This window comes from Microplitis mediator, chromosome 5 (assembly GCF_029852145.1).
Source record: "Microplitis mediator isolate UGA2020A chromosome 5, iyMicMedi2.1, whole genome shotgun sequence".
NCBI lineage: Eukaryota > Metazoa > Arthropoda > Insecta > Hymenoptera > Braconidae > Microplitis > Microplitis mediator.
The window spans coordinates 19,663,218-19,690,682 of NC_079973.1; the positions used below are offsets into that span (position 1 = coordinate 19,663,218).

At 31.3% G+C, this 27,465-nt stretch overlaps 4 protein-coding genes across 4 annotated transcripts; all 4 read right to left on the minus strand.

Moving 5' to 3' along the window:
- Positions 1 to 2,751: 2,751 nt before the first annotated feature.
- LOC130667419 (DNA translocase FtsK-like) lies at positions 2,752 to 4,235 on the minus strand. The gene is made up of 2 exons (XM_057468969.1): positions 4,077 to 4,235; positions 2,752 to 3,906 (listed from the first exon to the last, which is right to left on the minus strand). The coding sequence occupies exons 1-2, from the start codon at positions 4,086 to 4,088 to the stop codon at positions 3,457 to 3,459; spliced, it is 462 nt and encodes a 153-aa protein (XP_057324952.1). The 5' UTR covers positions 4,089 to 4,235; the 3' UTR covers positions 2,752 to 3,456.
- Positions 4,236 to 6,163: 1,928 nt separating this feature from the next.
- On the minus strand, positions 6,164 to 14,161 carry LOC130667414 (uncharacterized). The gene is made up of 10 exons (XM_057468963.1): positions 14,039 to 14,161; positions 12,489 to 12,618; positions 10,687 to 11,061; positions 10,299 to 10,584; positions 9,848 to 10,225; positions 9,539 to 9,760; positions 9,290 to 9,454; positions 8,354 to 8,518; positions 8,048 to 8,284; positions 6,164 to 7,798 (listed from the first exon to the last, which is right to left on the minus strand). The coding sequence occupies exons 1-10, from the start codon at positions 14,075 to 14,077 to the stop codon at positions 7,186 to 7,188; spliced, it is 2,610 nt and encodes an 869-aa protein (XP_057324946.1). The 5' UTR covers positions 14,078 to 14,161; the 3' UTR covers positions 6,164 to 7,185.
- A 2,158-nt stretch (positions 14,162 to 16,319) lies between these two features.
- Positions 16,320 to 18,785, minus strand: LOC130667417 (uncharacterized). The gene is made up of 3 exons (XM_057468967.1): positions 18,636 to 18,785; positions 17,827 to 17,938; positions 16,320 to 17,261 (listed from the first exon to the last, which is right to left on the minus strand). The coding sequence occupies exons 1-3, from the start codon at positions 18,648 to 18,650 to the stop codon at positions 16,402 to 16,404; spliced, it is 987 nt and encodes a 328-aa protein (XP_057324950.1). The 5' UTR covers positions 18,651 to 18,785; the 3' UTR covers positions 16,320 to 16,401.
- Positions 18,786 to 22,018: 3,233 nt separating this feature from the next.
- On the minus strand, positions 22,019 to 24,970 carry LOC130667351 (rh5-interacting protein-like). Its single transcript, XM_057468864.1, has 4 exons — positions 24,680 to 24,970; positions 24,358 to 24,606; positions 22,506 to 22,754; positions 22,019 to 22,421 (listed from the first exon to the last, which is right to left on the minus strand). Exons 1-4 carry the CDS (start codon positions 24,873 to 24,875, stop codon positions 22,156 to 22,158), a joined length of 960 nt encoding a protein of 319 aa, XP_057324847.1. The 5' UTR covers positions 24,876 to 24,970; the 3' UTR covers positions 22,019 to 22,155.
- Between the last annotated feature and the right edge of the window lie 2,495 nt (positions 24,971 to 27,465).

Below are 27,465 nucleotides of genomic sequence, written 5' to 3' on the forward strand. Positions count from 1 at the left end.
CATTAATTCACTTCTCTAGGATTGTAAAGACTGAAATCGTGAAATGAAATTTCAAAATAACTTTTTTCTAAATAAATACGATAACTTAAAAATTTTTTAAACTACATAAATCCAATTTCGTAAGAATAAAAATTTTTTTCATGACACTGGTCGACTGAAAATTTATAAATTACAAACACTATTAATTATTTATATAATTAAATTACGCAATTGTAATATTTCATTAGAATTGATATAAGATAATATCAAATTTACATTGTTACGAAATAATTTCAAGATCTGGTTGTGTGTAATTTGATATAATCTTAAATAAATAATTGAAGTAATTAGAAATGAAAGTATAAAAGTATTTCTGACACATAATAAATTTAACTAAACAAATAATTCACCATATCTACAAAGTTAAGTTAGAAAAATATATATATATATCACAGCAAACTGACAAAGAAATAGAGTGACAAATCGATTAATTTATATAATTTTTTCAAGACTCGATATAAAAATCAGTTGACAAATTTTCAAGCAACTTATTGTCGTCTTGTCACACGGCAACTATTTAACCCCCTCAGCACTCTCCTGGCCAACTGATGGCTTGTTATAACTTCGATAATTATGTTACCAATGCCTCGAAGGACAAAGAGCTCTTGAAACGAGTAGAGGAGATGAATTGAGTTGAACTCTACGAGAGCAGTGAGCGTGGATGATCGTTCTCTCTACTCTGTTATACTCTCGCGACATATATACATATATACAAACGAGTGCTGAAAAAACCACTACGTCGACGACGATGATGATGATGACGACGATGGTTAGCCTGGTAGCCCAGCTGCCGGTAATCCTCCCTTTGTAATTTACTTCCATGACCCCTAGAGCCAATGGCGCGGACCCACAGGACTTTTCAATCTTGAAAAAAAAATTTTTTATTTTTACTCTAAATTCTACTTGACCAATAAATTATTCGTCTTATTAATTTTTATAAAAACAAAATACGCGCCAAAATTAATTTTAACATATATTTATAAATATATATTTTTTTTTAATTAAAATAATTAATGTCTTATTTATTTTATAAACTTTTAGAAGTAAAAAAAAATTTTCTGAACTAAAGAATAAATTTTTTTTTTTTAAATTGAAAATTAAAAATTTTCTTTAAAAATAAAAATAATAAATTTTAAAAAATGATGGTAGAAAAATAAAAATTTTTTGCTGTGTCTGCGCCAATGCTTGACAGTTGATGTCACCATAGAGTTGCCCTACGGATAATAGAGTCCGCGACTTTAATGGACTCGCTAATCCTCTTCCCTGTTTGACGGTGAGGGCATTTTATTGTATATACATCACACATATATAGACATATGTGTACATACACATATATTTATTATTATATACTAGATATAATAGAAAATTACCGAATACATAGAAAAAGACTTGAGCAGGGGTGGTGACTGCGTGGCAGAAACGTAGGGATGAACTGGCCGCACGTACCAAGTCTGTCGACGCGTAATCGTCCTGGTGAAAGGATAATGAAAATAGGGATCGGTACTGTTGTATGTATATATACATTATATATAAGGATGGAGAAGTTTAAGTGAAGAGTAAAAAAGACAAGTTGAATATAGAAAAAGATAGACTTTAAAAAGAGACATGTCAGTATACATCGTTGTATATATGAGTAGATACGCCCCTTGTGTGCAACCACTGGTGCGATGATACCTTGATTTCTCAAGTGACGAGTCAGGCACCCTCGTACTGGACTACATACACACGTGGTTACTTATATACATATATATAAACATACTTATACATTTAAATTTACCTGAGACACAATATACATATTATATTTTATATAATTACATTGATATACAATACGTTTTTTTTTAAAACTTGATACATCAAATAAAATGTATTTTTAAATAATATGTTATTAGTTACACGCAGAGAAATTTTCAGTAAAAATTACCCAAAAAGTTTAATATTGTGAGGACATGTGGTAAATATCTAAATTTTTCCCATGCATATTGTACAACATACTACTCGATAGCATGTAAATGAAGTGCAATTTCTACTGCCTAGTGCAGTCAAATAGACCTGATAAACGGAAACAGGTCAAGCCAGGGCTGATTTTTTGAGGTGAGCTTAAGAACATGATTACAAAACATATACCAAAATATCAAGGTAAAATTTCAATTAGACAGGTGAAAAAAAATACAAACCACTTTTAATTAGCGTTTTATCGAAGAATTAAATAACAACATGCTAAAAATTTAGTTACTGGCTAGACGTCCTTACAGTACCAAACTTTATAGGTAATTTTTACTTGAAAATTTTCTGCGTGTACACTGTAAAAAAACTGGGGTAAGTCCAGGCGATGTAAGTGTTAAAATTTTCGATGTTAATTTTCAACACCGAAAGCATCAGTGTTAAAATAACACCGCCACCGCTGTAAATATTCTTTACTGGTGTTAAAAAAATTTCCCGATGTTACAATATTTTACTTTGTGAATATTTTTACTTAATCGATTACTACAGTTAGAGTTTTTATTAACTAATTAAATTATTGGTGATTGAAATGGTGGGCATTAAATTGTATAATTTTAAAATAAATTACGTATAATATGAATAATTATTTAAATAAGTTCATAGCAAAATTGAAATTTTCTGCAGATAATATTCTTTAAATTTTTATATTTTTTTATATGTAACATTTTTTTTTTTCTAATTTCTATACGTGGAATTTTTTTTTTTTAACACCGCCAAGTTACACCGGTGTTAAATTCAGTCCATTTCTTATACTGCTCTATTACATTGATACTCCTAATTAATAAATTATTAAGTTATTATTTAAATGAATATATAAATTAATTAATTTAATTAAGAGTGTTAATTAAATCAGTTTTTATTAAGTGGATGTTGGTTTAATAAATAAGTAAGTGATCTTAATTATGTAAATCATATTATTGCAGAAAATTGCATATGAATAAAGGCACTGAATATAACTGGATTTACAATCAGGTCGCGAAAATAATATGTATATAAATATATATGTGTGTGTATGTATGTAAGTATCGTGGTGTAGAATTGTATTGAGAGTCGAGATACAGATTGAACAGAATTCCTCTATTTGCCCCCTTCCGAAAGAGTGAGTATGTTCAAGTGAAAGCAATTGTGCAGGAGAAACGATCCAGGAAACTTGTGTACTCTAGTACAGATTCATTGGGTCAGCGAAACGAAACTTATGTATGATAATTGTAGTCAGTTAGAATTTTTATTTTATAACAATAAATTTTTTCATTAGATACAACAATTACTTTTTATTAAAATTACTTTCTTCATTTAAATATTCTGCACAATTTATTTAAATTTATTACAAGTCACGTAATGAAATATTATTTTTTTTGTTATTTATCAAATTTAGTTAGTGATTGATTTAAAAATGATGTAATACTTTATTATTAATTAGCCTTGGTACTGTGGATTTGGTTGTTGATACTGAGGTCCAGGAGCAGCTTGAGGTTGTTGACGCTGTTGATACTGAGCATTGAAAGCAGCAGCTTGATTTTCATAATTAGGCTGCTGAGGGTTCGCACCGTATTGCACTTGAGGTTGGTACTGATGCTGACCCTGGGCTGGCAGCTGACCCTGGGCAATCTGGACTGGTTTAATAGGCTGTGCTGGTCCCAAATTGGGGACAGGCTGTGGTGGAAGATGAACCACTGGTTCACGTGCTTGTTGAAGCTGCAACAATTGCTTTATGTTCGCTGGCGCTTGAGCAAATGGTTGATAATTCAATTGTGGCTCTTGGTAACGTTGTGGCTGTGCCTGTTGAGGTTGGGCTTGAGGTTGATAATTCTGTTGATGTTGAGCTTCAATTATATTTATCACCGTTACTAAAATACCCACCGCAATCTACAAAACCCATAAAAAATAAATGTAATATTATTTGACAGAAAATTACACAATTTTATATATTTTTTGTTACGCCACTTAAAATTACTTAAAATAATTCTGAATATTTAATCTGTCATTAATTTTATTATGACCATAAAATCAAAATAATAAAATTGATAAAAACTCACAAAGAACTTCATGATTGTAGAGAGTTAAAGTAACTTTAGGTCTTAAGGGAGTAATGATTAGAGAACAAGATTCTAAACAGACTGAGACAAAACAGCTTTACGAGTCACTTCTATATGGGCGTCGTTTTACCCATTTCCCAGTACCGCAGGATACTGGAATATATAAACCGCCGCCAACTTTCATGCACGATTGGCCACAAATTTTTAGCACCAACTGCTTACATTATATTATGCATATATTATATATGAAATTGTATTATATATACATTTGTATTCAACTTATCACGTAACTCACACATGCAGCTTCTAATTTACCTGGCACCCGCTGACAGCTTACAAGTCAGGAAGTGATTGCAAGGTTTAAAATTAGTATCACTTATTTTTTTTTTTTTTTTTTTGACGTTTCCTAAAAATCAAAAACACGAGTAAGAAAAAACAACCCAAACTCGTTAGAAGCAATCGGCGTAGGTTTTACATGTACGTGGTACATATGTGAATCGTTGCAAGTCGCCTGTTATAAGCAACGAACGAAAATCCCTTTAAAAAGTCAAATAATAAGTAATAAATTCTGTACAAACTAAAGTTAATGACATAGCAATGCTATTTCATAGAAATATTATGCATTTACGAAAATTTATTATTTTTAATAATTTGCTTTGAACAAAATATTAGTAATAATTATAACGAGCGTCAAGACATGAAATTTGAGCGACCGAAAGAGTGAGAAAGATTTAACTAGATAATGTAAAGCCCCTGATAGCCATTTTGATCGCAAGTTGATGGAAATCTACAATCGAAATAAAATATCAGGTTGACTACAAATATTTCATGGTGCAAATAGTTGACGGTAACTTGTAGTCAACTTGGAAGTAAAATTTTGCACATTTATGTTTTTTGTCAAAACTTTCAGATATAAATTAACCCTAATCCCTTGGGTCGTTTGTATCCATGAATTTTCAAATATTCTACGGTAAACGGCCTACATGCCTCCGAATTTTGATGAAAATGTTTATTGAAAAGGGGATTTTCTGGTCTGGCAACAACTCTATCACTAAGTTAGAAGTCCAAAAAAGATCAATTAATTTTTTCAGATTTTCCTTACAGTATAATATAATTAAACGAGCGGCAAACGCTAATGACCCATGTTCAAGGTTTACGGGTACTGAAAACAGCGACATGGGATTAGGGTTAACTTTTGCTTTCAAAATTTTTTTTCTGAAACTTGAAAGCAACTTTCTGATTCAATTTGCATTCTTATTACGGCTGTATTAATTGACGTCAACTTGTAGTTGATGTTATACTTATATTGCAGTCAAAACTTGGAACAGCAGAACTTGACCTAAACTTGACGATAACCTGACCGAAAATATTAAGCAAGTTTTTGAAGAGAAAGTCCGGCTATCAGAGGCATGACAGAGGAAGTTGCTTGTAACGAGCTTTGACTGAATTTTAATTTTTTAACATCATTAATTATTGATAAAATTTAAATTACTCATTTTTTCCGCTTCCTTAATACAAGAAATACGAACATAATTAATTATTTAAATTGATTATCTTTTGATATCAATTAAATTTCCTAGTATTTTTCAAATAAAATTTTCTACATTGTATTTAAATAGATTGTTTTTATTACCAAGTAAACTAATTTAAATGACGCAACATTGTGTTAACTAGGTTGTAATTAGATACGATTAATTTTTACGATCATAATAGCTACCTTAAGATTTATTTCATCAGAACATTCAATTATCGTGTTTCCTTTTAAAGTTCACTGTTCTCATTTAATTAAATTTAGTAAAAAATAGTAATTCAATCTTCAATTGATGCAACAAAAGTACGGAAAAAAATTGTAGTTGCTACAAAAGCAGCTGTAGTTAAGGTTACTACAAGTTGGAGTAAAGAAATGCCAACTCCAACTTGGAATGACTTCAACCACACGTATAGTAACGTCAGTACTATTTATGTAGTATCCTTTACTACATATTGGATTACTCGCTACTACAATATTATGATTAGAAGATCACAATTTTTTTTCCGTGTAAGAGAACAAATTTTTTTATCAATTAAAAAACAATAAAATAAACCCATTTACTTATACAAAACATGTTTATTTTTTAATAGATATAAAAGTATAAAAGTCTTAAAAATATACATACACATTTTTAAAGTATTTAAACTATCAACTATCACATTGCGTGAATGAACCAGTTTGTTCACCACAACTGCAAAAGATTACGTTATGTACTGACGTAGACAAAAAAATATTATTATTTTATCATCAATAATATCAATAACATACCGATAGATCATGATTAATAATTAATAATTACTATTATATAAATAAATACAAATTTATTATTTTTTTCTTTTTAATGATAACAGTACACAGTTAGAAATTTTGTGTTAAATTAAACACAAATCGTGTTGCAAACGGTCTACACAAATTTTAGTGTTAATTCAACACATTGCGTTTGTGTTGATCTTTAACACAAATTTTATGTTAAATAATTGAACACAAAATCTGTTATTTTGACAGAAAATTTGTGTAAATTTAACAGACTTTTCGTGTTAAAATTATCTAATAAATATAAGCACACAATCTAACCAACTCAAGTATACTGATCTACCCCTAGTACAACTTATGTCAATTTAGCAAACAATTAGTTCGATTTTCTGTGATTTCTAAAAAACGGAGCTATGAATTATCCTCCCGTAAAATATAAATAAAAAAATCATTGAACCTGATCATAAAAAAATATGAAAGTTATCTATGATGATATTTAATTGTAAATCAATTATAATCTAAGTTTCCTTGCAGACAATGCTGCTGCAATGCTTTGCTCGGTTATAGTAATGAAGAAACGCGCAAGAGTGTTTAGCTAAACAACACAAATTTTGTGTTAATTTTTGAATACCACAAGAAATTTGTTACAGTACAGATTTTCTAATCATTTAATATAAAAAATCAGTTAAAGTAAAATAACACAAACGGTTTGTGTTGAATTAACAGCTTTCTGTGTTGAAAATCAACACGAGAAATTTAAGCAAGTAATTTTTTAACACAAATACACAAAATTTGTAACTGTGTATCTTGTATTTAATAAATCACTCAATACTGATTTTCGGTAACGGGGCGAATGCCGCTTTGTGACTGCGCAAAATGTGGATACTGCTGGGGTTGTTGATTGTAAGTAGAAACCGCATTGGGATGATACTGCGGGCGGATAAGTTGAGATTGTTGTTTCAATTGTTGATTGAGTTGATGATTGAGTTGTTGAAATTGAGGGTGCGTCGGAAGAGGTTGAGGTTGAGGCTGAGGCTCAGGCTGTTGATATGGTTGTGGTTGTTGATACTGAGGTTGAATATATTGAGATTGAGGTTGGGGTTGAGGTTGAATATATTGAGATTGGGGTTGAGGTTGAGGTTGAAGCTGTTGGGGCTCTGGTTGATGTTGATAAGGTGTTATTGGGGCGGGTGCAACTTGTTGAGGGACGTAAGGTTTGTCTAATTTATAACTTATACTGTTGGCAATTATATTGTAAGGAACTTGTGATTGAAATTGCAAGAGCTCTTTTATCGAATTTGGAAGATTAGTTGAATATTGGGGAGCTGTTTCTACTTGTGGTTGAGCTATCCTGCTGTACTGGGACAAATCAACTTCTTGTTGCGGTTGCTGCGGTGCTTGACGCTTTTGTCTGTGATTACCAATTATTTTGTCGGCACTGAAAAAAAATAAATAGCAGTTGGTTGTATATTTACAGCTTCTTAAGACCGTACACAGAAGAAAAACGTTATCGGGAACCAAGTCAAGATTTTTTTGAGCAAAGAGAATTTGTACATGTGAAACATCTGCTTTAATTTGACTGTTGGTTGAGTACAAATGGCTATTTGGGATATTTTCTTGAATCAAGAGTATTTACCTTCAGCCGGGAACGTTTTTTTTCTGTGTAAAAATAAAAATGCCAAGATACCTGAATTTTTCTGGAATGCCACTGGTGTATGGAGTTTGGGATTGAAATTTTAGTAATTGTTGAATATGAGCCGGGAGATTAGTACTGTAGTGCGGTTGAGGTTCGGCTGCGGGTTGAGATATTCTTTTGTATTGAGATAAATCAGGCTGTTGTTGTTGTTGTTGTTGAGGCTGCTGATGTTGAGCTTGACGTTTTTGGCGATGTTGACTTCCTTGTTGAGCCGCTAATCTCTCGTATCTAAAAAGTGAGAAATAAAATTAATTATTTATAAATTGAATATAAAATAATTATCGCTCAAATTTATACCTAAGATGCTCAGGAATACCGTTGACATAAGGGGTCTGTGCTTGGAACTTCAACAATTCTTGTAAATGAGCTGGTAAATTGGTACTGTAGTGAGGTTGAGCTTGAGCGTGAGTTTGACGTTTTTGTCTGTGTTGAGATCCTTGTTGGGCTGCTAATCGCTCATACCTATAAAAAAATCGATTATTTATAAATAATTAACATAAAACCGAGTCGCGTTATGAGTCCGTTGACTTATATTTCTATTGAAGACATTCCCCCTTCATGGCTATGAAAATAACCATGTGCATGTAAAATTCTCTCAGCGAGTAAATCGCTGTCGGTTTTTACCCCCACTATGAAAAAGCAAGTCTAATCTCACGCCATTACTACACATTAACATTACAAACCGAAAATTTCCGACAATTCCCAACAGTAATTTACTTTCTGAGAGGACTTTACGGGGTCGTGTTGCCCTCGGCCTGATGGTTCCAAAGGAAGTTACTGAAATATCGAGCCGAGGGCAACACGACCCGGTACAAATTAATGTCGCCGATTAATTACACACTCACACGCTTGTAAAGTAGGGGAAGTGAGAGTTACGGCGTTCGACTGCTGAGCAGAAGTGGGGATACAGGAATTCTGATCAGGGTTGCCAGATTGTACTACTTATCGCAAATTAGGCTACATTTCACATACATGTGATACGACAAAACTTCTTGTGCTACAAGTCGCAATATTTGGTAAGTTACACTAATAGCAATGAAACCATTGTAGACTTTGAATTTTACGCGCCTGAAATATGATTTGTTGAAGCAAATATACAGTTAAGTAGCACATTAGGCTCTTTTTAACCCTGATTCTGATAATTATATTCCCCTACACCCCTGTGAGCAGGTTCATAACGCGAATAGGCTGTGTTAATTATATGTAAAATACTAATGACATTAAAGGGTGTACCTAAGATGTTCGGGAATACCGTTGACATAAGGGGTCTGTGCTTGGAATTTCAACAGTGCTTGTAAATGAGCCGGTAAATTGGTACTGTAATGAGGTTGAGCTTGCGCATGAGTTTGACGTTTTTGTCTGTGTTGGGATCCTTGTTGAGCTGCTAGTCTTTCGTACCTACAAAAAAATTCGATAGCATAAATTATTAACAATAAATTCATAAATTTTGTGTACAAAATAACAATTTTAGTAAATGTGTACCTAAGATGCTCAGGAATACCGTTGACATAAGGAGTCTGTGCTTGGAATTTCAACAATTCTTGTAAATGGGCCGGAAGATTTGTGCTGTAATGAGGTTGAGCTTGCGTATGAGTTTGACGCTTTTGTCTTACACGTTGGCTGTGACGAACTGGTTCTGGTTCAGGTTGACGTTGGAATTTTGGTTGAGGCAAATTCTTTTCTTGAGCCAATAAAGCTTCATACCTACAATTAAATGAACAAAACAATAATTTTTAATTATGACTTATGTATTTATCAAAATTTGCCATTAATTTTAGTGTAAATTTTTACCTCCATTGTTCGGGAATATGATTGACGTAAGGAATTTGCTGCTGGAAGTTAAGCAGCTCTTGGATACGAGATGGAACATTCGTTTGTAGTTTTGGTTGTGGTTGTTGTTGAGGCTGTTGTTGTTGTCGTTGTTGCTGTTGTTGTTGTTGTTGGTGGTGTCTTGATTGCTGACGGCTATGACGAGGCTGTCCAGCTTGACGTTTCTGTCTCGCTGGCCCACGTGGTCTTCCGCGGTACGGAGAACGAGGCCGTTGTTCTACAGGCTGATGAGCTTCAGGTGCTGGCTCAGCTGCAGCTTGTACTGGTGCTGGTTCAGGTTGAGCTTGTCGCTGAGCCTGTGGCTGATTTTGGTATGCTAATGCACTATTGAATTCATATCTAAAAATTGATGAAAATTTTTTTATGCTAGTCAAAAAAGCTCAGCAATATTTTCTAACTCTTAAATATTTACCTAAACTGTTCGGGAATAATGTTCATGTAGGGAATTTGCTGTTGGAATTGAAGTATTTGCTGAATTTGCGGTGGCGCTTTATCGAATACTTTGTAATTTGGGTATTGTCTTTGAGCAGGAGCTACAGGAGCTACAGGAGCTACAGGAGCTTCTGCTTGTTGTTGATACTGTTGTTTTTGTTTCCTACGTCTAGGAATTGGAGCTGGTGCTGGTTCATACTGTTGAGGACTTGGAACAGCATGTGCTCTTGCTGAATGATGATATGATTTCCAATTGACGTTTGCTCCTAATTAATTTATTTTATTTTAGTTCAGTAAAACCGTTTCAAGTTTCGATTCTTTCATGAATGATCAGTGAAAAAAAGTTCTTAAATTTTAATTTTAATTACCACTGTTAGCATCTTTGTATTGTAAAGCGCGCTGTCCTCCTTGATTACCATCATAAGGACCTTGGACAGAGCTCTGACTGTGTCCGTCAGTAGCTCCTTGAATTTGAAAATTAGCATTTCCATCCGTAGCTCCCTGGATCTGGAAATTAGCGTTTCCATCCGTAGCACCTTGAATCTGGAAGTTTGCATTTCCGTCCGTAGCTCCTTGAATTTGGAAATTTGCGTTTCCGGTCGTTGGTCCATAGTATTCAGCCCTGCCGTCTGATGCGCCATGGATTTGGAAATCGGAATTTCCGTCTGATGCACCTTGGATATTAAAATTTGTGGTTCCATCACTGGCACCTTGAATTGAAAAATCTCCTGTACCTAATGATTCTTTTTAAAAAAAATAAAAAATCAATCAGTCAATCAATATATTTTTTCTTTAAATTAGATACAGTACAACCTGGGTATAAGTTACTGTAAAGGGCTATAGGAGAAAAATTTTTTGAAAATGGCTTTCCTTTACTACTATCTTTTAATCTGTTTGTGTTTGTACCCGCAGTAGTTTTATAAGTTAATTGACGTTTGTCATTTATCTACGTATTCTCCCAAGCTGCTCGAAACTTTGATTTGGCTTGAATAGTCCGAGCATCTAAAGGCTCAGAAAGTAGAAAATTCATCAGGGATTGAAGAAACGTCCCCTTTCTGGGTAAACCTCGTAACTACATTTTTTTCATAATTGAAATTATGAGTGAAAAACATTCTTCAATACTGCTATTGGGTGAAAAAAGCTTCAAATTTGAATAATTATAACAGAATGTTCGAGAGACTTGGATTTCAATATTTCCATTACGCACGTGTAGCAGAATAGATGTTGTGACCGATTTTTGAAAAAATTATAATTTTGCAGTTACGAGATTTATCCAGAAAAGGGACGAAATGGGCAGTGTTACAATTCAACTATCAACATCTCTACTCAAGGGAAGTAGCTACAGCTCTACCCACGTATTTTATCCTATCGACAAAATAGCAATTCTTTGTGAGTAGAGTTGTAGCTGAGTAAAGTTGAAGCTGAGTAAAGATATAACTGAGTATAGAGTTAAACCTGAGTAAGAAAAACTGTGTTGAGGCTGAGTAAAGTTGTGAGTGAGTAGAGTTGTAGCTACTTCCCTTGAGTAGAGATGTTGTGAGTAGAATTGTAACACTGCCGACGAAATAGATAATATTAGCTTGTTCGAAACTGAATGGTAACAAATTTAGGAAACCCTTTTTAGGGTATTGAGGAGAAGTTGCATCTTACCATTTATCTCGAAGCAACCTGATCACCAGTTCAGGGAATTGATACCACGGGGGACCTTTTTGATGCCCACTTCGACCAGAGTTTCTTTATTTCCTGAGATGGTAGTAATGTTTGGCCCAAGAGAGGTATGGACTCGTGGTGGCTGTGTCTAGATACCACGCGCATTGAGGATTTTTTATTATACCTCCGGTTAATGTCCACCTTAGTCGTCAATCGATTATATTTTTCGGCTTAGAGTCGTCTGAGGCGGGGATAGGGGTGCCCTGCGACGCGTATATGTCCAAAAGGGCGCGGGAACGGTCTCCCGTAAAACGGAGGTGGACTTCGGTTTCGTTACACTAATTAATTAATTTGCGTACATGCTTGAGTAACTTATTCAAGGACTGCAAAATCTTTTTCGCAACAACTGAAAATTTTCGTTAGTGGAACTGGTGTGGAAGTACCGTTTCGAGACGAGCGACAAAAAATAGAAGGGAAATAACTTATAACCAAGTTGTACTGTAAATATAATTAAATTTACCTTTTTGATCATCATAACTAATACCCTTTTGTCTATCGTACGTTAAACCTTGAGCTTTTCGATTACCATCGCTTGGTCCTTGAATTCTAAACTGAGCTGCACATAGTGGCAGTGCCACCAGAAATAATAACTGAAATAATTTATAAATTTAAAAAATATAATCTATTCATCAACAGAAATCTACTATATATGTCAGGAAATGAATGTAAGAAATTATAATATATAATTAATGCAGTGTGATAAATATTAAAATAATTTTTAAAAAATTATCAGTCAGATTTATCTTAAGTGAGTGGGAATAAACTATCTATTAGTTTTCTTAGATAAATTAGCATAAGACTGCATCGACAAGTGGAAGGGAAAGTTGCTAGACTAACTGCAGTTGCTTTTGCTTTTTCTTATTTTGTATATATTTATATGTACACGTTAATAGATATGTTTGCAATAAATTTAGATTTATCGAAGATAATGAGATTTTTTGTACGATACATTTGACCTTTACTGATTTTAACAAATAACTTGTTGACGTCTTTGTTGATATTTATATTATATATATATATTTAGGGATTAAATTGAGCAGCTAAATCATTAAAATAAACTATATATATATATATATATATATATATATATATATATATATATATATATATATATAAGTGTGTCATTACTCCCCGATATTACGTGATTAGAAAGTGAAGTAAAACAGTAAACTTGCCTTTCCTTGCGCATGCTACAGTTCGCAACAAGTTTTCTGGGCGTGTTATATGTTTACGATAAAAAAGAGATTATAATTTATCTAACAAATTTCTCAATATTTTTTTAAATCTTTATAAAAAATTTTATAATTAAATTATAAATTTTTATTTCAAAAATATTCAAGTTTTAAATACACTGCAAACAATCGGAAGTGAATTTGGAGTGATTATAGACTTTATTTAAATCCGAATTCACACGAAGTTTCGGAGTTTTTAAAGAAAATTACTCCGCTTACGGAATAAATAGGGAGTTTATTTTTTCAGAGGAGTGATTTCGGAGTCGTGGATTTTATTTCAATCCGCATTTACTCCGATTCAGAGTTTGAATATTTAAATTAACTTCCCTCCGGAGTAAAATTCACTCCGAGGGAATTAAGTAAACAAACAGTCATCCGCTCCGTATTCACTTCGCAAATTTTTTACAGTGTAGTAAATGACTTTTAATTGAAATAATAAAATTTATTCAATTAAATTGGCATTCAAAATATATCGTCTATGAACAAATGGAATTTAACAACAAATACTGAGACACTTGAAACAATAAATTTATAAAATTATCAGATTTTTATTTGAAATTAATTACCACTTTTATATTAAAATGCCGATTAATGAGTATTATTAATTAACGTTAATTAATAAATATAATTTTTTTGACAAATTATGAAGTATAAATTCACTGAGAAAAATAAATTAATAATTAATTGAATTAAAAAAATTAAAAATAAAATATAAATAAGTAAATTAAAATTAATAGAATATAAATGTGTTAATTAAATAAAAAAATATAAAACTTACGAGTAATCTCGTCATGATGAAGAGGCAATGCCCGGACATGCTCAAGGGTGGAGTGTATCTGAGGCGGGCGCGCGGCTCTCGAAACCACTTTATAGGCGAGGGTTATAGGCGAGGGGATGTGACTCGTGAAACCCACCTCCATTCCGTTTTCAACTGCTTCTGAGTTAACTTTTAACCATCTACTTTATGGACACATATCGGTCTACTTAATATCTCTATCTATATTTATATATATAAATATAAATTATTACATTTGTGTTTTCATGATTTGCAAGTAATAAAAAAAAAAAAATTATAAAAAATGCTTATTACACTAGACTGATTCATGATCGACTGGTTACAGAATCAGCTGAAGTTTTCCGTTGCTGTCTGACAAGACGTAATGTAAATAATTTTTTTCCGTCAAATAAGAAAAGAAAACTTATTTAATATCGTTATTATTTATAAGGTAAGCTCAGTATTTAATCAGGCAAGTAAGTTTCCTATTGTAGATTAGTCATTTACTCTCGCGCAAGAGTTTGCTTTTAGACGGAAGTTCTAATATGGATTAAAACTCTTCAATGCATGGTTTTAACGATCAATGAACTCATTTTTTTTTTTTTTTATTAATAACATCGCATATGTAATATTATTTTTTTAAATATAAATTGAGTGTTATAAAACCTGACATAAGGTTACTTAATTTTTGAAATGAAAAATGAAAAAAAGTCGATGAAAATATTGATTGAATATGCATATTTATTTGTTTAAAAATTATATAGATTAGTGATGGTATGCAGAAACGAAAGGGACATCCAACATGCGATATATGTGGTATACATATATAGTTTTGAACAAGAACGTATAAAACCATTGCAGCGTGAAGGCCACGAAAGTGGATCGCTTAAATGGTATAACTACTGCGGCCTTCCTGATCCGGAGAAAATCTTACTATCCTGTTCGTTAAAGTGAAATCCAATAAAATTAACCCCCACCCACTCGCCTTTATCTAAGCTCATTAGAATTATTAGTCTAATAAAAAAAAATCTTATTTTTAATCATACATTATAATTAATATATGACACGCTTTATTTAATAATACATCTAATCAGTCTCGAATATTTAACTTTTATGTTTTCATGAGAGCGTTTCTTTTTGTTTCACTTCTCTTGTCTAATCACTTATATTATTTTTTCTGATAAATTATATTAAATAAATTTAATTCACGATACAACCTGGCTATAAGTTACTTAGCTATAAGTTACTTCCCCTTGATTTTTTTTCGCTCGTCTCGAAACGGTACCCCCACTCCAGTTCCACTAATGAAAATTTTTGTTTGTCGCGAAGGAGAGTTTCTGCAGTCTATTTATAAGTTAATCAAGTATGCACGTCGATAAATGACAAACTCTAACTAACTTATAAAAGAACTGCGGGCACAAACACAAACACGGCACACACATATGCAGAAAACCGAGCGATCGCCGAGTAAAAGACAGTAGTAGGGGAAAGTCATTTCCGAAAAATTTTTTCTCCTGTAGCCCTTTACTGTAAATTATAACCAGGTTGTACTGTATATTAATATAGAAGTGACTCCTATGCTGGCATAGAAGTTTCTTCCATTATTTGGTACACTGTAAAAATTTTGCGAAGTGAACGCGGACTCAATCCGGAATAAATTCGGCGTGACTGTTTATTTTATTTAATAAGATTTACTCCGAAGGGGAGTTTATTTTAATATTAAAACTTTGAATCGGAGTTAATGTGGATTTAAATAAAATCCTAATTACTCTGTCAAAAAAAAAACTCCCAATTTACTCCGTATGCGGGGTAATTTCTTTTAAAACTCTAGAATTCCAAGTGACGGAGAGAATTCGGAGTGAAATAAAATCCGGATCGACTTCGAATTCATTTCCGATTTTTTACAATGTACAATATTAATTTTTCTGTGTCACGAAAATTCTTCCACATGTTTATATACAGAGAAGGAGTTTCTATATCGCTGTGTAAAATAATAATCATCAGAAGTATTTAAACCGAATCACAAACATGAAATTTATAAAAAATTATTTTCAGCCGTCAATTTTTTAGTGTAGGAGTGGAAATTATAAGCCATTTCCAAAAAATTTTTCTCCTGTAGCCGGTTTCAGTAACTTATAACCAGGTTGTACTGTAGATAATTCTACAAATTTTTTTTTTTTACTAAGAATATTTATCTAAAAGTTTTTCATAATAATATGATACATACATAAATTAATAATATACAATTATAATGTCAGAAATATTAAAATTTTCTCACTTAAAATTTTTTAATTATATATTTATTGATTTAAAACTTTCTACAGAGACATATCAATCATAGTATTTAAATATATATATTTATAAAATTAATATTTATAACTTTGTTCTTCTGAAATCTGTCTTACGGGAGGATCATCAACAATTTGACCGTCAGGTTGTACATAATAAACTTTATTTGGATAGTGTCCCGAGTATTTAATATCATTTGGCAACGGCTGCGGGACAAATGGTTTTTTGAATTCAAATAAAATCTGGTTGGCTAGAACATTATACGGAATCTGCGCTTGGAATTGTAGCAACTGCTGAATTTCCGGCGGCATTTTTTGATATCCTTGACTGGATGATTCCTGATTATAATTTCCAAAATCATTTTCTAATGACCTCTTTCCTTGATCTTGACGCGAGTAAAGCGACGTACGTGATCCAAAACGTTGATTAGACCTTTCGTCATTTTTGTATTTAATTCCGGCTTTTGGAGTTTTTTTAAATGACGCAATTGTGTGGGTTGGATAATTTGTACGATAATCTGTACCAGTTTGTTGATTATTATTATGATTATTAGTATTCACATTAGAAGGGGTCGTATAACTTGGGTGTCTTATTGATGACGATTCTGCGAATTTTTGAGATGATTCTTGTGGCGGTAAATATTCTTGTGATTTAGCTTCCAAATTATCCTGTGCAGCCGTTTGCGTGGGATTTAAATTATAAAAAAATGCATAAGGATTAACATAGGGAACTTGGGGTGTATAAACTTGATTAATTATTTGTTTAATATGTTCTGGTACAGCGGAAAATGGCTTGTACTGATAAAACGATTCGTCTGTCTGTTTTTGCAGTGTAGGTTTAGCTCTTGGTCCTGCTTGAGGTTCTTGTCTTGAATTTCGTCCTTGTCCATGTGATTTCCATTGCGTATCAGGATGCGATTTATCATTTATTTTGTATCCTTAAAAAAATATTTATTATATTTAGTAATTAATAATTTTTTATTTATAAAAACAAATGATCCTAAAGTTAACAGACAGCTAAAAATTTTCGAATTTTTTTTAACAATTTAATTTAAAAAAAAAAAAAATATGCACATGTAGAAAATTAAAAATACTATAGCTGCAATTTTCAGAAATATTTTTTTTTATCATTTATCGTTTCTAGAAAAAATCAAGAATTATTCGTCGGCTAACATCAGTATTAAAAAAAATAATAATATTTTTATAAATGACTTTTTCTTGATAAATATAAAAAATATATCATTTTTGTCACAAGAATTTATTGACTAAAAATTTTTTGATTAATCAGCGTCAAATATTTAATTTAATTGAAGCCATGAAAATGAAAATAAATTTTCTACTGATACTACTAAATTTTTTTTTTTGTGCAAAAAAATAGTCGATCAAAAAAATGACTAAAAAATAATTTTGAGTCGAGAAAATTGGGATAAATGGTATTATATATTTTTATCGGTAAATATCTAGTTGAATAATTTTTTAAATGAATAAAAAAATATCACTAACCATCTGGGGATCGATAGTTAACACGACTTTGTTGTGGTGCACGAACTGTACGATGTGCAGCAGCATCTTCAGCATGAATCAACTGGCACGACACAGTTGCCAGAAGGAATGCCTTTAAATAAAATAAAACAACACAGAGTATTACAACTATTCAAAAGGTTATTTGTGATGTTACTCGTTACATTGATGATGTAACTTGCGGGTGAATCTAATGAGGATAGAAAGTATGTAAAATGTGCATCCATATATCCTTGAATATATACGCTTCTTCATGCATATATAATACATTCTACGATATTTATCTTATTAATAATGTTAATTTATGTATCCTCATTAACGCTACAATCAATTATTATAAATTACTATAATAAAAATTATTAAATATATAAAATATTAAAAATTAAAATATTTTCTATGATTTAAAAAACATTTTGACACTTGGAAAATTTAAAAAGCACATTCACTTATTTTTCCAAATATTTACATACACAGAAAAAATTAACTTTTTGTTGCAAGAAATATTTTGCATTATGAATTGAAGACAAAAATTTTCTTAAAAAGAATTTTTTTCTGCACCCAATAAATTTTTATTTTCAATTTAGAAATTAAAAAATTTATTGGGACAAATGAAAATTTTTTTGAAGTGAGTAAAAATTTTTCTGTCAAGAAATCCTTTTTTTCTGTGTACAATAATTCACTCAATGTAATAATTTTTCACTTTAAATTGATCAATGAAAAAAAAACACTTGATATTTTATGAAATGAAATGTAAATTAAAAATATTTAAAAAATATAAAATTTAAACTCACGGTAAAAAATATCATCGCGTTAACAAGGATTAGATATTTATTTTCCGTGGATGTGCGACACAAGTTTTGTTGAAGAAATCAGCCGTGGAGACTTGAGAGACTTCTTTATAGAGGCTGAGGTTCTCTCATGTAATTGGCTCTATTCCCGCTGCATTGCTTTACTACTTTTAAGATAATATTTGCCTGAGGTAAAAAGTTTCCATTCAAGAAACTCATAAAATTTCACAGGTACTATCAGATTACTAAAATATTGTTCATGAGTATTATATATAATGATAGATATCTATTGTTGCAACAATAATAATAATAGCCATTAAAATATAATAAATAATACTCCGGAAGTTTAAAATAATTTTTATTGTCGTTATTAAAAAATGATTTTAAATAATTGTTGCATATAAATGATGAATTTATCAAAAATTTTTATGTGTAGATACAGAAAATTATATTCAAAGTGAAATCATAACTCTAGTTGTAGGTTTTGATATTTTTTACTGCAAGGATTCTATAGAAATTATTATAAAATGAAGAAAAAAAAAATTTTTTACTACAATAATGTTTTTATTGTCTGCAATAATGTTTTATTTAATTATGAAAGTAACGTTTTAAAGTTACATGTTTATATATAATATATATATTATATTACTATAAAAGGTAATTGTTCCATTTATTATATTTAAATTTATAAAAAATTTCATTGTTCTATTTAATAATAAAATAAATTGTTTTTTTCCATTTACAAAATCTGCTGTTTATGAACTTTAGTAGAATTTTATTTTCTAATATTTTTATTAATTAAAAACAATAAAGTTTTGTTTAAATTATACATGATTCAGAAATTTTTTAAATTAAAACTTGAATTTTTATACTTGAATTTTTATTTTACAATTTATATCATTTTATGCGTTGAAGATAAATCGGAATCTTCTTCCATCGGATGTATGATCGTTGGGTAACGAATCAAATGACGGTTACATCACCTTCTGTGTTTCCAACTCATGAGATTATTATCAACAACTAAAAAACTAGTACCCTGATAGCCAACTTGACATCAAGCTGTTGACAACTTTCTGCAGCAGTTTGTCGCCAAGTTGGGCGTAAAAATTGGCATTTCTGTAAGTTGATGTCAACTTTCTGAGAAAGTTGATGACAAAAGTTGGCATCCATTGGTTGACGGAAAGTTGCTTTAAATTTTCTCAGAAAGTTGTCGGCAGGTTACGGCAGTAATTTGTCGTCAACCTTCTGGGAAAGTTGGTAACAACTTTTAGTCAACAGTTACAAAAGTTGAAAGTTGTCGACAACTTGTCATCAAGTTAGTCGCAAATAATGTACACCAACTTTCTGACCAGAAAGTCTTGCTATCAGGGTAGTCCCGGTATTTTTAATTATATACACCCTGATAGTGAGACTTTCTGATCAGAAAGTTGGTGTACATTATTTGCGACTAACTTGATGACAAGTTGTTGACAACTTTCAACTTTTGTAACTGTTGGTGTCAATCTGTTGCAATCAAGTTGATGACAATTTTCAGCTTTTGTAACTGTCGAGAAAATTGAAGGCTACTTTCCGTCAACTAATGGAATGCCAACTTTTGCGGTTAACTTGACCACAAGTTGCTGCAGTAGATTGTCGCTAGCTTACTGCCGCAGCCGGTGACACGACCGATGACCCAAAGACAACTGATCCCGACAATTGATCTTTGCGACGATTGATCCGCCGATAAAATATACTCACACACATATAAATGTGAAAAATTTGTGTGTGAGTATATTTTTTATGTTACACGCACACAAAATTAGTGAAAAAAGGGCGTAATTTTTCACATTTATATGTGTGTGAGTATATTTTATCGGTGGATCAATTATCGCAAGGATCAATTGTCGGGGATCAATCGTCTTTGGATCAACGATCAGGTAACCGCCGCAGCCTGTCTATCAGGGTAAAATCAAAAATTTTTTAGTGAAAAATAATCAATTTATTTTTTGTTATTAATTCTAATTAAAATTTTGAAGACAAATATTAAACGGGTAAACACAGATCATTAGACTGTGCCTTAAAGTCTTGCTTGCATTTGCATAGATTATTAACGCACTCAGAGTGATCAGGAAAACATATATCTTTTCTCATACATAATTGACCTAATAATGGCATACATGTTCTGTTTTTTTGTTCATAATGAATAGCACATTCACATATATTGTATTTGTTGCATCTTGCATGTCGGATCTCTTTACAGTCGCGATTGATACGACAGGGCTTAGGTGGTTCAACTGAAAATAAAATCAATTAAACTCCTTTAGACATCAATACTTATTAGTTGTGTGACAATTTTTTTCTTTATATATCAATTAATTGTACAATTGTACAATTTTATTCTGTATATGAAAGTACCTGGTATACATTGATCATTTAACGTGGATAAAAAATCTATTTTGCATCTACATTTATCGTCAACACATTCTGAATTTCTAGGTACGCAGTCTTTATCACTAAAACACATTCCATTCAAAAGTGGTTTACATTCTGATTGATTTTTTTCAACGTATCCTGATTTGCAAACGCATTTATTATTTTCAGAACATTTTAAGAGACTCAGGACATTGCAATCTCCATCTTGGTAACATGATTTCCCTAAGGGTACTGGAATTAAAATATATTTAATGGTAAATGAGAACTAATATTTTTTTTTTTTACAAATTCCCGTGTAAAAAAATTCGTTCCAAAAAAAAATCCCCAAAAAACTCGATGCGTGGAACTTCTAAACTTGAGACAGATTAGAACTTCGAGTGGAACTTTTTTTGAACTTTTGTAATTTAATAGAAAAGAAAAAAAGGTTATCTAAGACTTTATATGAAGTTCTTATTAGAAACCAATAGTCTCATAAGAATCGAAAAATTTTCATAAAAAGTTCAAAATTTGAGGTTTTTAAACTTTTTCGGAACCAGGGTAAAATGTAGTAAAAATATGTTCTAAAGATGTTCGTTTTGTTCCAAAATTCGCCTTTTTTTTTATTATAAAAATTACCAAATTTAAAAAAAAGTTTCACTTGAAGTTCTAATCTGTATCAAGTTTAGAAGTTCCACATGTCGAACTTTTTTGGAACGATTTTTTTTCACACGTGTTCATAATGCAAGATATTTTTTTGAATAATAATTACATTTCACGCAATCGGTACTAGACTCAGGTGTGAAAGAAGGTTTGCATTGACACTCGTTGTCAATACAAATAGAATTATCTGGCGCGCATTTTTCATTTTTCCAACAGAAACTGCCTAAAATCGGCTGGCAGCTCGTATTGTTTACTGCAATGTTATGTTCTCTACAGATGCAAATGCTATTGCTTGAACATTTTGAGTGCCTTATCCCACTACAATCAATGTCCATTTCGCAAAACTTCCCCAACTGTGCTATAATAACAATTGCAGGCTACTTTACTCATTTTTATTAAAAAAAAACACTTCAAAATTTTATTTTTTAAAACATATTAAAAAGTAATTGCATGAGATAATAATCGTTATGTTTCAAAAAATCTGCTTACGTGGTACACATTCAGTATTGGATTGAGTTACAAAACCAGATTGACATTCACATCTAGATTTAAAACATACAGAATTATAAGGCGCACAATCTTCAGCGTCAAGACAAAATTCCCCAATTAGTGGTGCACATCGTAAGCCGTCTACTACCGTGTGATTTGCTTTACAAACACACACTTTATCATTTGAACATTCTGATCTCCAAATGTCTTTGCAATCAGCTTCGGTTTCACATTTCTTGTTCAAGACAGCTTAAATCATAAATAAAAAAATTGATCAACATGTGATTTAATAATGAAACTGCGAATAATTTGGTATTTTTCCAATTCATTTACCCGGCACGCATTTAAATTTTGATTCTCGAACAAATCCTACTTTGCACTGACATTTTTCTTCAGCACAAATAGAATTATTTACTGAACATTCTTCACTCCCCATACAAAATCCATTTAATAATGATCCACATATCGTATCGTCGATTGCAAAATGATTTCGTTTACAAATACAACGATAATCCTCAGAGCATTTTGCATGTTGGATTTTTTCGCAAGCTTCATTATTTTTACAATACCGACCTAAGATCTCTAAAATACAAATAATCAACCCAGATATCAATTTCTATTCCATTAATAATTAGTTCGACTCGGGTCAAAAATAAAACTTTATTCAGGCTCATCGATTCAACTTATTTTCTTTTGAAGTTATCGATTTATCGACGATTTTTTGATAAGATCTCGACTTTTTTGACTTAAATTTAATTTTTGTCAACTTTTAGAGCTTTTCTTAGTTTGAACTCATTCGTCTTTACTTTGAGCACGACAGTCATTCTGTACGGTATTCACCTTACCTTAGACTTGATCAACCAAGTCAAAAGTAAGCAGTATTTTTTTATGTTAATTTTTTTTTCACGTTTCATCTTAGTTTTGAATTTTTTGCCTTATAATTTAAACCAAAATGAGTCTAAATCAAGTCAATTTCGACTTGATTTTGACTTTTTCGTCTTAAAATTTGAGAGGACTCTTTTCTCTGTCACATTCAAGTCGACGAACGGTACTACACTGTAAAAAGAGCGGTGTTAAAAATAAACTCATTTTAACTCCGCCCGGTGTTAAAATGAAATTACACCGGTGTAGGAGGCGTAATTCGGTGGTGTTAAAATACCGGTATTAAATCGGTGCAAAAGCAGGGTAACCGGTGTAAAAGCGGAGTAATACCGATGTAAAAGCGGGGTAAACTGCATCCACTTGGAGTTTTAACTTTAAAGATTATAAAACATAAAAAATGTCAGTTCTTTATGAAAATTAATAAAAAATATGATTTATTAACAAGTACACTGAGAGAAAAAAAAATTAAATTCAAGTAACCATGTTTACTTAACTCATAATACTGAAAACAAGAAAAAATTTTCTACATCGAAGTATAATATTTCTTATCTTTATAACAATTGTTTGAATCTACTCATAAATTTCTACAGACAATGCATTTTTACTAAAATTAAGAAAATATTTACTTGGCACTATTTAAGTAAAATAATACTTAAATCAAGAAATTTTACTTGGAAATATACACTTTTTTCTCTTAGTGTATATAGTGATCGAATAAGTAAAAATATTCACACAGTAAAATATTTTAACACCGGTAAAGAATATCTACACCGGTGGTGGCGTTATTTTAACACCAGGATATGTTTTTTAACACCGGTACAGAATATTTACACCGGTGGCGGCGTTGTTTTCACACCGCTTTCGGTGTTGAAAATTAACACCACCGATTTTAACACCTACACCGCTTGGACACCCCGGTGATTTTTTACAGTGTATGCTTGTTTCAGTAGCGCAGTCAATGGAAACTTTGTCCACGTTTTTCTCTTAAACAAGTGAACATTTTTAAAAAATGAAAACGTAGATTGCTAGATTATAGAGTAATGCATCGATCCTCGTTCTCAATTGTGCGTTTAAAGATTTTCTTTGAGAGAAAAGCTTGTACAAAAATTACTATAGACCCTCCTTAAGCTAAATAAGTCTAAACCATAAGTCAATTTTGACTTTTCGTTATAAATCGTGACTAAGTAAGCCAGTTAAGCCTGAAACGAGGCGAAAACTTAATGTATTTCGACTTGGCAAATCAAGTTTTATTTTTGACCCAGGGAGACTAATGTTTTTTTTCTGTTTATTTTCCCTTACTAACTTCGTACACATTGATCATTAGATTTACTCTCAAAGTGCAGTTTACACTGACATTTGTCAAATACACAAATAGAATTATCGGGTACACATTCTTCCTTTGTCCAGCAATATCCGCCTAATAAAGGCGCACATGTTGCATTATCCAAAGAAATATGATTTTCGCGACAAACACATTTTTTATCTTTAGAACATATTGCACGATTTATATCATTACAATCTTGATCATTGTCACAACGTTGTCCGAAGTAAGCTAAAACAATATCATTTTAAATATAATTAATTATCTTGAATACATCAATTATTTTAAATATATTTTAACTCACATAGTTTACATTCGCGATTAGATACAGCAGAAAATATGTGTTTGCATTGACATTTATTATCAACACAAGCAGAATTTAAAGGAAGGCAATCAGAATCACTACTGCAAAACCCTTCTATGAGCGACGTACACATTTCATTTTGGCCTATTGCAATACTATTCATTTTACAAACACATTTTTTATTTTCGTCGCACATTGCTCGGTTTATATCATAACAATCTTGATCACTGTCACATGATACTCCTAAGTAAGCTAAAAATATTCAAATCCAGTAAAATTTTAAATTACATAAAATTTATACAGTGAAATCTCTTTAATTTTAAATATGAGAGGCTGGAATCAAAGTCACAATTAAAATACATGGCAGTAGACGGGCACATTACACTTTTTGTGTACACTGTAAAAAGAGCGATTCTTTAAGATAAAACGTAACTTGTTAGAGCTTAAAAGGCTCATAATAGTATACTGTACAACTAGTGCGGTAAGTTGTCGATCGCTCACGGGAGCAAAGTTGAGCGCACGAACGAAGTGAGCGATATGAGTACTATTTTAGTTTCGCTGTTTTGTTCACCAAGTAACTTTTTGCTGATTCAACTGTTGCCGCGACATTTTGGTGGGTTATACGATAATTTACTTGTCGCACGCAGATAATCGTATAACGCACACAAATGTCGTGGAAAGTTGAATGGGCAAAAAGTTATTTGGCGAACAAAAGAGCGTGCGCCAAGATAGCACTTATATCGCATGAATGATAAAAAAAAACATGTACCTGAAGATAGGAACGTTTTTCCTGAAACTAAAATCAAAAAATCGAAATGAAAAGTAAAAATAATCTATTGGATCTAGATTTCTGAAATGTTTCGTACGTCAGCCGAAAATTGCAGCCTACCCCATTTACTTCTGAAGTAAAATTATATAAATTTTTTTCATTTTCGTTGCACGGAAAACGTTCCGATCTTCAGGAACATAAAAAAACAATTGCATGCAAAAGCATTTTCGAGCTCGACGAGCTCGAAAATGTGTTCACACTGATGTTTTCGAGCTTTTTGAGCTCGAAAACCGCGGGAAGTTTTGGGACTGGCCCGCAAGGCCAACCGATGCCCAGATTTTTTTTTTTTTTTTTGTCAATCACTATTTATTATGAACTTAATAGTCAATGATTAAAGTTTATTTTAATTTTAAACAAGATATTTTTAAAAAAGCAATTATATATTGCTTAAAATAAACGATTAAAAAATCATAAAAAGTTAATCAAATTTCAAAACTATAAACTGATTTTCTAGTTGAATGTTGAAATACACCTGACGTAGTAATTTAACACTGAGAGTTCTTTTATTGTAAATTGATAAGAAAAAAAATCAAATTGATTCCATACAATTTTTTTACAAAAACGAAATTTTTCGAAAACAGTTAAAAAAAAATTCAAAACGATGCTCAATTATATTTACAAAAGTGATTTTGGAATGTTTGAAAAACATTTAAAAATAAAAAAAAGTGTTTTGTAAAATTTTAGGGGTACCGCGTTTTGTCCCCCTCTCCCCTATTCATAATTAAATATATTTTAATACTCACATCGGGTGCATTCACGATTAGACAATAATGTGAATCCAAACCTGCATTGACACATTTTATTTTCACAAAAAGAGTTGTCAGGTACGCAGTCATCATCTGAATGACAATATCCGCCTATGAGTGGTCCACATGCTGTATCGTTTAATGGTGTGTAATTATCTCTGCAAACACATTTATGTTCAGAACAAATTGCATTTATTGCGTTGCAATCAGCGTTGTATTGACAAGGCATTTGTAAGGATACTAAAATTTTTCATAAGCAATCAATAATCAGTATAATAATAATAACAACTAATTGTTTATCTTCATACCATTGCCTACACAATAATATTGATCCGGCCATTCTAATATTTCGCAGTTGGTATTTTCAGTACAACATGATTTTTCAAGATGAGGATTACACTATTAAAATTATTTCAATATCAATTTTATTTTTTTTGGTGAAATTTTAAGATACATTAAATTTAATTATTGTAGTATTTCAAGATAGGGGAGGGTGGGAGGTCGAGCCCTACGTATAACACCTGGAGCAAAATGGACCAGCCGAAACTTCTGAAAAAATTATTTTTTCATATTTATCGGCCGTTTCTCTATGTCTGAGGCGAATTTGGTCACTAAAAATATTCAAAAATAAAAATTTTTTTTTTAGTTGATAAATTTTTGAAATAAAGTGAAACTATCCATAATCTAAAAAATTAAAAAACACGTTTTTTGGGTTCAAAATAATGCACGGCAAAAAAATATTAGTAAATATTACTGAGATTCTCGTCAAAAGCGCGCCTAGACCGAATCTCAGTAAATTTTACTGAGTAGAACGTAAGAAATTAATAACAGATGCATTTTTTTGACGTCTTGTATTTTTTTAAGGTTTAAGTAGTAATTTTAAATAGTCAAGCAGTATATTTCAACGATTAACTGTTAATTATAACAGTTTAAACATTAAAATCATAATTTTACTGATTGAAACGACATTAGTTATTGGACGTAACATAAATAATTAGAAGTTGAACTACAATTATTGTCAATCATTTTTTTCCGTGTGACAAATAAGAAATATAGAATTGTTTTTTTTTTTTATTAAATAACAATTAGTCATTAAGCTAATCGAGGGTGAACGATTTATTACACCTTAAAAATTTTTTTTTGAGTAACATAAAACCAAAAATAGTTGTCAAGAGAAAGAAATACATTCTTAATAATCAAAACAATTTAAA